The sequence below is a fragment of the Poecile atricapillus genome, chromosome 2, assembly GCF_030490865.1.
Source record: "Poecile atricapillus isolate bPoeAtr1 chromosome 2, bPoeAtr1.hap1, whole genome shotgun sequence".
Lineage (NCBI taxonomy): Eukaryota > Metazoa > Chordata > Aves > Passeriformes > Paridae > Poecile > Poecile atricapillus.
Window position 1 is genome coordinate 145,868,551 of NC_081250.1, and position 12,139 is coordinate 145,880,689.

General features: G+C 39.6%; 1 protein-coding gene across 1 annotated transcript in view; it reads left to right on the top strand.

Annotated features, from left to right (window-relative positions):
- TG (thyroglobulin) overlaps nt 1-12,139 on the top strand; it is a 146,078-nt gene that overhangs the window by 61,454 nt on the left and 72,485 nt on the right. Inside the window, exons 36-39 of the mRNA XM_058833014.1 lie at nt 6,519-6,653; nt 7,530-7,694; nt 8,820-9,042; nt 11,470-11,563. Coding sequence (XP_058688997.1) covers nt 6,519-6,653; nt 7,530-7,694; nt 8,820-9,042; nt 11,470-11,563 — 617 coding nt within the window. The remainder of the gene's footprint in view (nt 1-6,518; nt 6,654-7,529; nt 7,695-8,819; nt 9,043-11,469; nt 11,564-12,139) is intronic.

Genomic DNA, 12,139 nt, shown 5'->3' on the forward strand with positions numbered 1-12,139 from the left:
AAGGTGTTGAGGGAGATGCTTATTTTCTGTCTGTTCCCTAGTCTGGGGTTTGAAGAAGTTCATCAGCAGTAATCACCATAAAACATCTAGACCTTTGAATCTGCAATGACAAAAATAATTTTCAGGGGCAACTTCTTTTCATGTCTTGTCATAGACCAGTCTGCAGCCACTAGGGAGAGGCAAGAAAAGACCCTTCCCAATGTAAGGGCAATCCTGGGAGAGATACAGCAAAAGGAGAGGATCAGGGTTCTTCCTGTTCTTTGTCTTGACCAGAATGTTCATCCAGCAGCCCATTGCAGCCCTGTGATTTCTCTCAAAAGCCTGAGGCTCCAGTGAGCTTTTCCCAAATTATTGCCCCTACAAACAACACTGCTGTGTGTTTCTAACATTCACGAGATACACATTAGTCTGTGAAAAAGGGGAATTAGTGCTCTGTAGTGGCTGTAGCCCACTGCTCTCTAGCAGGAGGGAGGTGAACTGCACAATGTCTTTTACCTGAATTCTCATGGATTTGTTGTTGCTTCAGCACATTTTGCCTACTTGCGAAAGCCTTTCTGCTACAAGGCTAAAGTCTGCAAGTCATCTCATCTCCAGGCTGCAGAGGGTTTAACCACATGTATGGTTTTCATATTTAACTGAAGGAATTCTTCCATTTACTTCTGCACACCTGTGGCATGGAGCAGAGCATGCTCCTGCTGCTCTGTTGTGATTTCCACATAGTTTCTGTGATCTGAGAAGTGGTGCTTAAAAAATTAATAGCCTGAACTGACTGGGAAAGTCTGACTTGTTATGTTTGGAGCATTTTTTTCCCCCTGTAGAAGTTCATCTGCTGTGATGACACTGAGTATGGAACCATCTGTGGGGAGCTTCAGGTACAATCTGTGACCTTTTCCAATGGGAGAACAGATGTTATTTTAAGACTTCCCATGCTGAAAATGCTCATATGTCATCCTGCAGTCTTGGTTTACTTAGGCTGGTATTTAAATAACAGCTCTGCTCAGTTGTGTGAATATGGTGGACTGTCTTATAAAGAGAGATCAGCCAGGTCTCATAATTAGGTTTGAGATGGAACTTCCTGCAGCCAGCTGAAAGCTAGGCAAGATAAGAAAACAGTTTTTTTAATGATATCATTTTGTATTATTATTTTCCAAATATGCAAGCTGTTTTTCAAACAGTTTATGCACAAGGTTTGATCTCTATAAATTTTTATGTGTTTGCAAATTAGTCTTAAAGAAGCAAAACAATCCATGAGACATATTATGTGAATTTATAGAAAGAATACTTGTGCTTAAAGCAGACTGGAGAGCCTGAAAATACTCCTGTGTGTGTGGGAGGAGCAACCCTGATGACTTTTGACTTTGTTACAGGATTTATTAGTTGTACACAGTAATTACCAAGACTTTAATGAATATTTTTGTCTTAAGTTCTAACTAGAACATGTCTATCTGTTTTAGATTTGGCAGCTGTTAGGAGGCAGTGGCCCTTTCAGGGTGGCTCCTGCATGGCCCTGTGGGTTACATACAGATCATGTGGGCTCTGTTCCCTCTCCATGCAAATCGAGTAATTAATTGAGAAACCACCCAGGCATGTGGCTGAAGGATCTGTTAGCCCCTTGCTGTTCCTGCCTCCTGTGATCCCCTGATGATTTATAGTCATTCCCTTCAGGCAGGACTGAGCAGAGCAGTGGCTGCAGGATATTCCAACATGAGAATACATTTCCCAGCGGGCTGTGTCTGCACATGGGGTGTTTCCATTCTCAAGAGAGATGCTGCTGTAGCTACAAGTGCTGATGTAGCTGACTTTGGTGATTAATAGTATCCTTTATCTTCCTGTTTTTCCACAATGTTGAATATTTTTCAGAGACATCCTTGGTGTGAAACAAAGACAACCTTAATTTTATCCAATTTTGGGAACTGATTTACCATGCTCCCACACAGAAAATTTGATCTCTGATGTGGAATTATCCCATCTTTGGTTTTAAGTTTGATTTTTATTGTTTGTAAAATGAAGATTTTAGCCTTTTGAAAACAGCTTATTTTAAACCTGGATAAATACCTACTACATTTTTAATATCCCCTTACTATATCATTTGCTATAATTTGCACTCCTAAAGGAGACAGAAAGCTTGTATTTAACAGGATCATAGTGAGATTGCTCCCTGCTAAAGGCCATAAATACACAGTTGTTATTTTTGAGACTTGTCTGAGGTGTGATTACCGTTATTATGCAGCAGTTTAAATAAAATCACTCATTTTGAATTATACAAATCTCAATGGATCAACAAAAATGAGAAGTAGTTATATTTTAGGAAGAGTATATTTTCTGCAGGTCCACTCTGTGCTGATGATTTGCTAGCTTTGGAGATAGCTGGTACACAGACAGGTTAGCAATCTGTTGAAAAAAACCTCTGGAAATTAGAATAGAATAGAATAGAATAGAATAGAATAGAATAGAATAGAATAGAATAGAATAGAATAGAATAGAATAGAATAGAATAGAATAGAATAGAATAGAATAGAATGCAGTAAGTTCAATCTGCAAGCATGTTTTGGGTTTGAGTCAGGGGTATTAAATATGACTCACAAATTTCAGAATTAAGATCAGAATTTGTCTTTCAAACATAAATCAGGCATAGTGAACCTCAGATTTACCTCCTCAACTTCACAAGTTTTCTTTTAAATTTAACTTGTGATTTTAATGCACTTCTGTATCTCTTTACCTATCTGTATCTGTTTACTTATATCAAGTGTTAAATTTTACAGCAAACTCACAATTGATGCCTCTTTTCTTCCACTGAAGTCAGTGATGAAATTTTTGTTGACTTTATGAGAAGGGTTTTATACCCTTATTGCCTGTGAGAGTGGGAGGCTGAATTTGGTGTCTCCAGGAAATCTATTCCAGTCTTGTGCTCTCGTGACTGGAGTGGGAACAGAGTAAGACCAGTGTGAGTCTTTTTGCAAATCCAGTCTTAAATCTTGCCTACCCAAACAAGAACATCTGGAAGAGTGAGGCTCTCTATATGGGAGATCTATAATTTTGCAATAAGAGTTAGAGGGATGGCTGGATTCAGAGGGCTGTAATTATCCAATGAAAGCCTTAGCCAAAATGTGGGTTGGGAGGTCAGTGCTTAACCTATATATAAATCAGGAATGTCTTCCAGCCATCAGGTGCACTGTGCACTGCCAGTAGCACAGGGCCAGTCTGTAGCTCTGCCTTGGGAGAGCAGTTTCTGTATGAGGCAAATTTACATCAGCCATGGAAAGTGGTGTTTTGCTCATGGAATGAAGTGGATGTGCATGGCTGTGGGCATTGCTGGATCTGCTTTCAGAAGAGAAGAACCAAGTAATATCCAAAATCTCTCTAGCAGCTCACTGCTGATTGTCAATGTCCACAGTGGTGCCATGCATGGCTCTGGGTTAAGGAGTTTTGCTCTAATGTTAAAATAAGCATTAATGTCACTGCATCTCTCTGCATCTGGGGTCAGCTGGGCAAAAATAGGGAAAAGGAAAAAACTGTGAGTCTCAGCATTTAAACCTGACCTGAGATCATCAATGCATTGTCCAGGACAGAGTATGAAAAAAAACCCAAAAAGCTAAACCCCAACCCAGTCTAAAGAACCTTGCATGTGGGAGGTGGCAAGGGTCACTTCTGTGAGATTTGGGGCAAGGAATAATCAGTTTAGGTAGGACTGTATGAGCTGTGGATGTTTGCATCATGAGTGGTCACTCTTCCATGCCTACACAGGCTACAAAGTTCCCAGTGTGCCTCATATGTATATAAGGTATGCTCCTGACTTGGCTCTACCCACATAAAGGGATAAAATAAATTTCTGGTGTAGAAGTACAAAGTTGATGTTGTGAAATAGGTATAGGAGGCAAAATTCAAGCATCAGAGGTGTAAATCCAAAAAGTTTCTTTTTTTTTTTTGTGGATTTATTTTGAATTTCCTTCCTGAGAGGGCAAGGACCCCTCTGAATGTTTGGCCTGTTGGAAATGAAGGCAAATGAGGATGATGAGACTTGCTCGAGGTCACTTGGTGAGTCAGGGAAGCTATAGGAAGAGAGTCTGGGGAAACATCTTCCAAAACCACTGGTGCATGCAGACTTTTTGTGTTACAGTGGAGTCCAGACTCTCTTTTGAAAGAACCACAGCTGGTAATTTCAAGCTTTGTGTTTGACCCTAGAGAGATTTTGGTTGTTCCAGCAGTAGGACCTCAGCTGCTGGTGCTGTGGATAGCACAGGATGGCAACATTGCTCTTAGGTAAAAACAAACTTTGAGTCATATTGATAAAAGAAATCTTGTTCTTCAGAAAAACAAAAACAAAGGCACTAACCGAGAACATAAATTGGTAAGGTTCAATCTGGAAAAGAAAGACCTGGGGGGATCAGGTAATGCAGGCAGAAAATTTCTGGAGGGGATGCAATGGTTAATTCTCCTTCACTTAAAACTGATGTCTATAATCTTTCTAAATAAGTGCCACAAAGTGTCACCCTAGATGTAGAGGCTGAAGTTTTCTAACACAGGTCATGCAACAGCTCATAGTGGGTGTTTCTAAAAAAGAGAAACCATTGACAATATGAAAAACAGTCACTTCCACATGACTAAAATCACTCTGTTCCTCTAAAATAATTGAATAGTCAGTCCTTAATGGGAAGAAAGAAATCCAGTGCGGTGAATCTGTTACACAAGTCAAGCTGTGGCTGCAGGGTCACTGCTCCTGAACAATTCAGATCCCCTCTGAATGTAGCACTGGTGATGACTTTGCCTCTCTGTGACTCAAATAAGCTTGTGGTGTTAACAATAAGCAGTGCAACACCAATTCAACCTCAGTTTCTACTTAGCTGGAGACTTTCAGCCTCTCTCAGAAAAGTTGCTCAAAACTATAAGAGGAATGGAATGATTTTGGTTGTAAAGGACCCGTGGAGCCCAGTCCTGCTTTCTTGCCTCTAGTTCAAAACCTGAACTTCGTGAAGTTCTGTGGAATACAGAGGGTCAGTTCATCACTCTATCAGATGTTTTCTTCAGCAGGAGGATGGCAAAGGAACCAAGCCCTAAGGAAACCACCTCGGAAATGGTGGCAGCACATCAGTTTTTTTCAGCTTGTCCTTCATGAGATAACTCATGCTTGAGGTTTACATTTCCTAGGGAAGTATTTACCCTGCAAAAGAAAAGACTTTTTTCATCATTGTACAGTCCTGAATTGTGGCAGTTGCTCTGTGTTGTAGTGAATTATACAATAGTTATGAAATTGATTTTATTCACTGCTACTCCCTGCCTATTTGCTCAAGGAATGGTGCAACCAGCCATGTCTGTGATGTGTTTTGGGTCTTGGGTTTTCATCAACTGGACAAGTGTGTCAACACCAGGACTTTCAAGTTGATTGTATGGACCCCTGACCTCAGCCTGATGTCTGCTGTTGAGTCCTGTGCTCAAACTGTCTTTCCATGAGAGGGGCAGAAAGGAAACTTTGGCCATCTTTACAAGTCGCTGGTTTCTCAGTAGAATAAAAGAAATGTTTAATGAAATGACAGGTCATGACTTTTGCATCTGTGTGGGTCAATGAGGTCAAGGGCAAGAGCTGCTCACCAGGAATAGCAAAGGAACTGCTGACTCTGTTCAGTCCTCACCCTACAATTACATGGAGAGGGCAACACCAACCCACTGTTTAGGACTCAGTGGCCACAGCAGGGCCTTTTGCTTTTAAAACATATCGAAAGAAACTAAAATAATTAAAGGCTCGTTCTGTCCCAAACCCTTTTTGTCTTCTGTGTGCAAAATTGGGAGTTCTCAGATATTTTTATCTGTTTGTGTATGAGAAAAGACTGTGGTATTTCTTTAAAATATAGTTTGAGACAGAAGGACAATTCTTGAGGAATACCAGAGTTAGTACATATGTGTACATGCATGCTCACACAAGTGCATGGATGTTAAATGTATATATGGGAATATACATATATGTAATACACATGATTATATTTATACATATGCACATATTTGTATATATATATGGCTATGAAATTGAGTGAAATCTTAATTATGTACAAGTTACATGACATTAAAACTGTTCATACAAATTAATATAATTATGTCCACAAAATCAAATTAAAATGATCAAATTAACCTCCATTTACTTTCCAAGAAGTTAGTGGCTGTACCTATTCAGGAACTTACATGCAAACATATAACCCATGCCCTGTAATGTAATTAGGGCTGGTCAGAAACCTTTTATTTTAGTCAGTTGGATTTACCTTCAAACCTGGATAAAGCTGCCCTGGATTTGCCTATTTCTTTATTAAATAACTTTGTAAACCAATTAATATCTGACCTTTGAACACGGGATTGGACCTTCAAGTCAACCAAAGGCCTTTGAATATTTAATTTATTCTCAGCTGATGCAAAGGAAGATGACACTTGTTCATTGAGGAGCTCCCCAATGCTTTAAACTCTATATTAGTTTCCTGTGAAATTTTTACTGCTCCTTCTAGTCATATTTTATTTTTTTATGGTTCATTTTACAGAGTATGTGGATGCATGGCAACCCTTAAATGTGTCATCTGTTCTCATGGATTCATCCATCTCAAACTTTGAAGTTGTGCATGTTAGCAGAGATATATCCAATGACTTCTCCACTGCCAGAGATTTTTGCCTGTCTGGTAAGGAATGGTCATTCACAGCTTTACAGAAAATACTGACTTGTAAGCCTGAAATCCAAAAACAGCTTTTCCATTTCTGATATAGATACACTAATTTTACTTGTTTTTAAAGACTATCCCAGTGTTTCCTAATCTGAGAGAGGGGGTCTGAAGTTGTTTAACTAAAGAGAGGTGCAGCAGATATAAAATGCCCTACAGTAATTAGGTAATTTTGACACTTTTTGGGCACAGAGATCTCTTACTTCTCCTGGCATTGTTCAGCTGGGAGAATATTATAACAAAGACTTAAAGCAATAATGTTTTGCTTTTCTGAAGTGCCACTGCCATTTTCTAAACTCACTTGCCATTATCTAAAGGAACCTGTGGCAGTGGTGTGTGAGGGAGGGTTAACTGAGAGCTTGGGGGAAGCAGGGATTGAGCTGTAGTAACAGCAAAGAGAATTACTTCAATCTACAGCCTGACTAGAGAGAGAGAGTCCCTTAGTTTCACATGGCTGGGAAATCCTCAGTGCCACAGTGGTAGAAATAAGGGAAAATTCCCATTTACTCACTAAGGACAGTTGGAATTCAGATGAGGTTATCAACACTTTACTAGATGATGTCTTTCTCCTTCTAAAACCTGTGATAATAGTTCTTTTTGCTGCATTATTCCATTTTAAGGCCAATATAACCTTCTGTCCTTTGGAGAATTTTGGAGAACTCTCCCATTTTGGAGAATGTTCTGGGCATTTGAGGACATTTATGTCCCATTACTCTGAATTACATTAAATCCTCGTTGCTTCACTGTTGTAAAACCTTTCTTTTAAGAACAGCTTAACACTGTCATGCAAAATATAACATTTTTACCTGCTCTTTTTCTTCATGCCTCACCTCACAGCTTGTTCAAAGAACCAGTCATGTATAGTGGTTACACTGGAAATCCAGCCTTCAGCAATAAGGTGCATTTTCTACCCTGATACCCAGATATGCACACATGGCCTGCAAGGGCACAGCTGCTGGGTTTTACTCAAAGAACCTGCTGCCTATATCTATAGGAGACAAGGTAAGAACGGGTTAGAGCTGTGGAGGAAGGACCTCACCTGTGGTGGTCTGTGCACAACTCTTGTGAATGGGGGACTGAGGAATTCCTCACCTCAAAAATCAATGTGGATGTCTCCTAGACACTTGTCCATGGCTGTTTCAGAGGAGTTGCAGTTAAGGGGATGGGAAAAATGTCCCCAAATACTGTTTTAAAAATGCATGAAATAATAGTGTTACCCTCTGGTGTTGAAGCAGGCATAACAGAGGAAGTCTGGTTTATGAAAGATATTTTGAAGGTGCAGAATAGTAAAACCAGACAACAACAGTAATGCAAGTCCAGCTCTTAGCTTTTCATCTGCAGAAGATGCTTTGATATGCTCTTCCTTTTAAGCTTGGAGAATAACTCCGAGTGTTGAAAAGCCACTGTCAGTTGAAAGTACTAAGGAAAATCTCTAGAGAAAACAAAGAAAACAAACAGATATCCCTGCTCCCTATGCAGGATGAAATAATTGTTTAAAAAAGTGAAAATGAATTAAGAGAGGAAAAGAAGTTGTGTAGACAGTATAGATAAGTGAAAATTCTGTTGTTTGGTTACATACTTACTTGAAACTGTAAATTTTGCTGGGTTTATTCCCCCTGATTTTTAAAGAGACTGCTTTCTTTTTATGTAATACTGGTTGTTTTATTTATTAAAGGTAATTAGAACCCAGGTAACAATAAGGGGAAAGGGAAGAAAATTTTCCTTTTCGATGAAATTCTGTGAAGTCAATGAGAACCTTCTAAGTTGAAACTCAATGAGAGAAAAAGCAGTTTCTAAGTAGAACAAAATCACAAACTGAGACATGAAATCACTGTGTGTTTATTGCTTGTTGCAGGTTTGGTTTTAGTTTTAGTCCCATGACTATGAATTTTGTTCCTGCATATCAAATACATTGTTTTAGGAGAAAAATAGCAGGAGGTGTAACTTAGCTGTTTTTTAATGAAGTATTTTATAGAAAAAGAGTAACAGTAAATTTATCTATGTTTCATTTAAAGAAGTGGACACTTAACAATTTAAAACTATGGGAAATGGGACTAATTTTCATTTCTGAAATGGTCCTAACTTGAAAAAAACCAAATTATTTTTCCTCTGCTCCCCCTCTGATAGATTTACTCCTGCCCATTGAAGAATCAGATTCAACCCCAAGAGCGTACATCCCGTCCCACGGGTATCTGATGGGCAAATCCCAGGTGATCCACATTGGCTCAGAATGGAGAAACATCAGCCAGTTCCTGGGGGTCCCTTACGCTGCCCCTCCCCTTGGAGAGAGGCGCTTCAGCCCCCCAGAGCCGATTGCTTGGGAGGAAACCTGGGATGCCACGGTGGCTCGGTAAGAATCCCCCGTGATCACCTGCAGGAGCTCTTGTCCAGCCAGGGGTGTGAAAATGGCAGCAATATTCCTGTCCTTGCTCTCAAAGCAACCTACAGGGCTCAGCTAGATACAAGTCTGAGGCTTTGATTAGCAAAGAGAATAATTTCTCTCTCCATGTGTTAAAGCATGCAAGCACCTCAAGAGAAAAGGAAAATTCCTGTACACTCCATTGCCTTGAATCTCTGTATAACTCCTCACCAAATGTCTGTTCTCAGTCTATTTTCATTCTGAATAGTATTTGTGCAGGTATTTATTATATTTATACAATTACCTTCTGCTCCTGCTGAGCCATACATTTGTACACATTTAATGCAAGAGGGGCATTTAAACACTGCTCTAATCAGAGTCTGTGGGCCTCTTACAGAAATTCTCTGCTTAGTAGTGTCCAAGGGATCAGGGTGAAGGGCCTGGAAAAATCAATCTTTTCTGGCCAAAACCTATTAAAAGGCAAATGCTTGGGGAGTTGAAAGTGTATGTGGCCTTTGATGATCCCATCCTTCAGGATGCACCTGAGCTGTGGAGGTGTGTGTGGAGCCTGGAGCACATTGCAGGCACCTGGTGGGATGTGGCTTTTTGTTTCCTCAGGTGTGCAGTGGTGTTAGTTCAGCACACACAGCACCAGCTCTTGGTGTCTGAGCCACAGTGTGGTCTCTTGTAGGGCTTAGTTAGACCCACCTCCCTCTGTGATCTCCCCTTGAAGACCTGGGGTTTCAGTGAGCAGCCTGGCTGAGATTTGCAAAATAATTTGGGGACCTTTGTGAATCTGTTCCTGTATTTTGAATCCACAGTGCTTGCTTAGCCCCATGAAAAATTTGGCCATTGTCTTCTATTATTCATTTAAGATTAAAAAGCCAATTAGTTTACACTTGGGGAATTGGAAAGACCTCACTTTATGTATAGAAACTATTGATTTTTTTTGGATTCTATATATTCTATATTGATGTTGCAAAATATTTATATACAAGAAATTCACATTAGCACAGTGCCATTACTGATGGAAGAGAAATATTTATTTATCAGCTTAGACTTGATGAAAGCCTTAAAAAACTTTACAAACCCAGCCCAAACCAACCCAACCAAAACCATCAGCAAGTTGCTGGAGTCTCCAGCTCCTGGAAGAGCTGTAGACTTGCTTCAGCAGGTGGCAGCCTTTCTCCTGGGAGCTGGAGATAAAAAGCTGTGATCACAGGTGATGATCCCTGCTGCCCTGTGGAAATCTGTGTGATTAATAGTGTAATACCTATTGTCCTGGCAGGTTTCCTACCTGGGATTTTGCATTTTTTCTGCCAAAAGTGGTTTTAGCAGTTTTTTGTTTTGGAGATGATGTGCTTCACCATGTCAGTGTGAAAGTTGTTGAGTGACATCACCATCCTAGGAGTCTCCCCATTATGGAAAAAAAAATAAAAAATTGTAGAATTCCATTAAGTCTGGTTCTTTTCCTTGTAGTTTTCTAATAATTTCTTCACAACTTTAGTACAAAATTTTACAAGGACATTAAAAATGGTAATTTAAAAATAATTCTCTGAGCTATTACCATATTTTCCAAAGCCTCTTTTGGCTTTCTCAATAATAAATTGTGAGTTTTTTCCATAACTCATCATGTGGTATGGATAAATCTGTGAAATAAAAGGAACTGGCTTCAAAATGAGTTATCACTGAGTAGCAAAAATCATCCACTTTCAAGCTTGATATCCTTGAGCAGATGAATCTCATTCAGATATTGGCCAGAAAATAATTTTCTCTATGTGGTTGGCTGCTGAATTCTTACCAAAAGGGTACTTTTAACATTAACTGACACTATTAATTGACACTGCTAATGGTCTGCTATGGTGCTTAGAACAAAGAGATTTTAAAAATGTGCTAAAATTTTGAAGTTACCAAATTTTCCCACAGACCATTAGAAATTAAATTAAACACAATTAAATGTAGCCCACAGACCCCTAGGAAATAAATAAAAATGTATGTAGCCCACAAATTATTAGAAATTTAAATGAATAACCAGCATTTCAGCAAAGGAGTGATTTTGTAGGTGTGCAGGGAAGACTGTGCCTGTGAGTCCCAGTCCTGATCCCTTTACAGCTGGTGCTAATTTTGTGTAGTTTATGTAAAGTGAGGGTTTTTTGAGGCATATTTTCAAGTTTTAAGCTTTTTAACATGAGGCAGGGTGTCTGAAGAGGGGCTCTGGGCACACAAATGCAATGCATTTTCTGTATGTATACAAATATAGATGCTGCTAACTTATAAGTGGGCACGCCTTTAAACATGATCAAGATTTACAGATTTAAAGATTTTATTAACCCAATGCATTGAAGTATAAGGAAGTAGTAACAGTGGAAGACGAGTATAAGCCTTTTTTATTGTTGCTTTCTCAATCTGCGTCTCTAGGGCAGCGTGTTGGCAGCCAGGAGATGGAGAGGCCCCGTCACAGTCTGTCAGTGAAGACTGTCTGTATCTGCACATCTTTGTTCCTGCCACCACTGTAAGTAAGAGATGTAATTAAAATCGAATTTTTTTTTGTAGCTGAGGATTTTCTCTTTCCAAAGTGCTTTTAATTGGCATGAATGGCTGTTTTTCCTGTGCTGTTCACAAAGCCTATAAAGTTAAATTAGGCACTCTGGTGTCTTTACTGGTACAAGAGTATTCCCTACAGGCTTTGTGTGAGCAGTGTGAGGTGACTAGGAGGACAGCATACTAAAAAGCTAGAAATAAGAGAGACAGAGAGGGAAACAACACAAGAAGGTGGCAGCAAAGGAGGATAAATTAAGGACAGAAATGGCAGTGTTCCTGCAAGCAGACCATCTGTCCAATAATGCAATACAATACGTCAACACTTGCCACCAGACAGGGAGCTGCTGATGTTTTTTTTCCCTCTCATCTTCACTCTTCCCCTGTTGACATCTGTGGGAGGTCTGTTAGGAAAAGAGGGTAGCAAGCAATCCTACATTTGTGGCCCGCTCACAGAGCTTAAAAATAGATGTTTCAAAAATGACTGGGCCACAGGTACAATGTGAGGAATTGTCATTTGAAAGTTCTTGATTTTCTCATTCTAAACAGA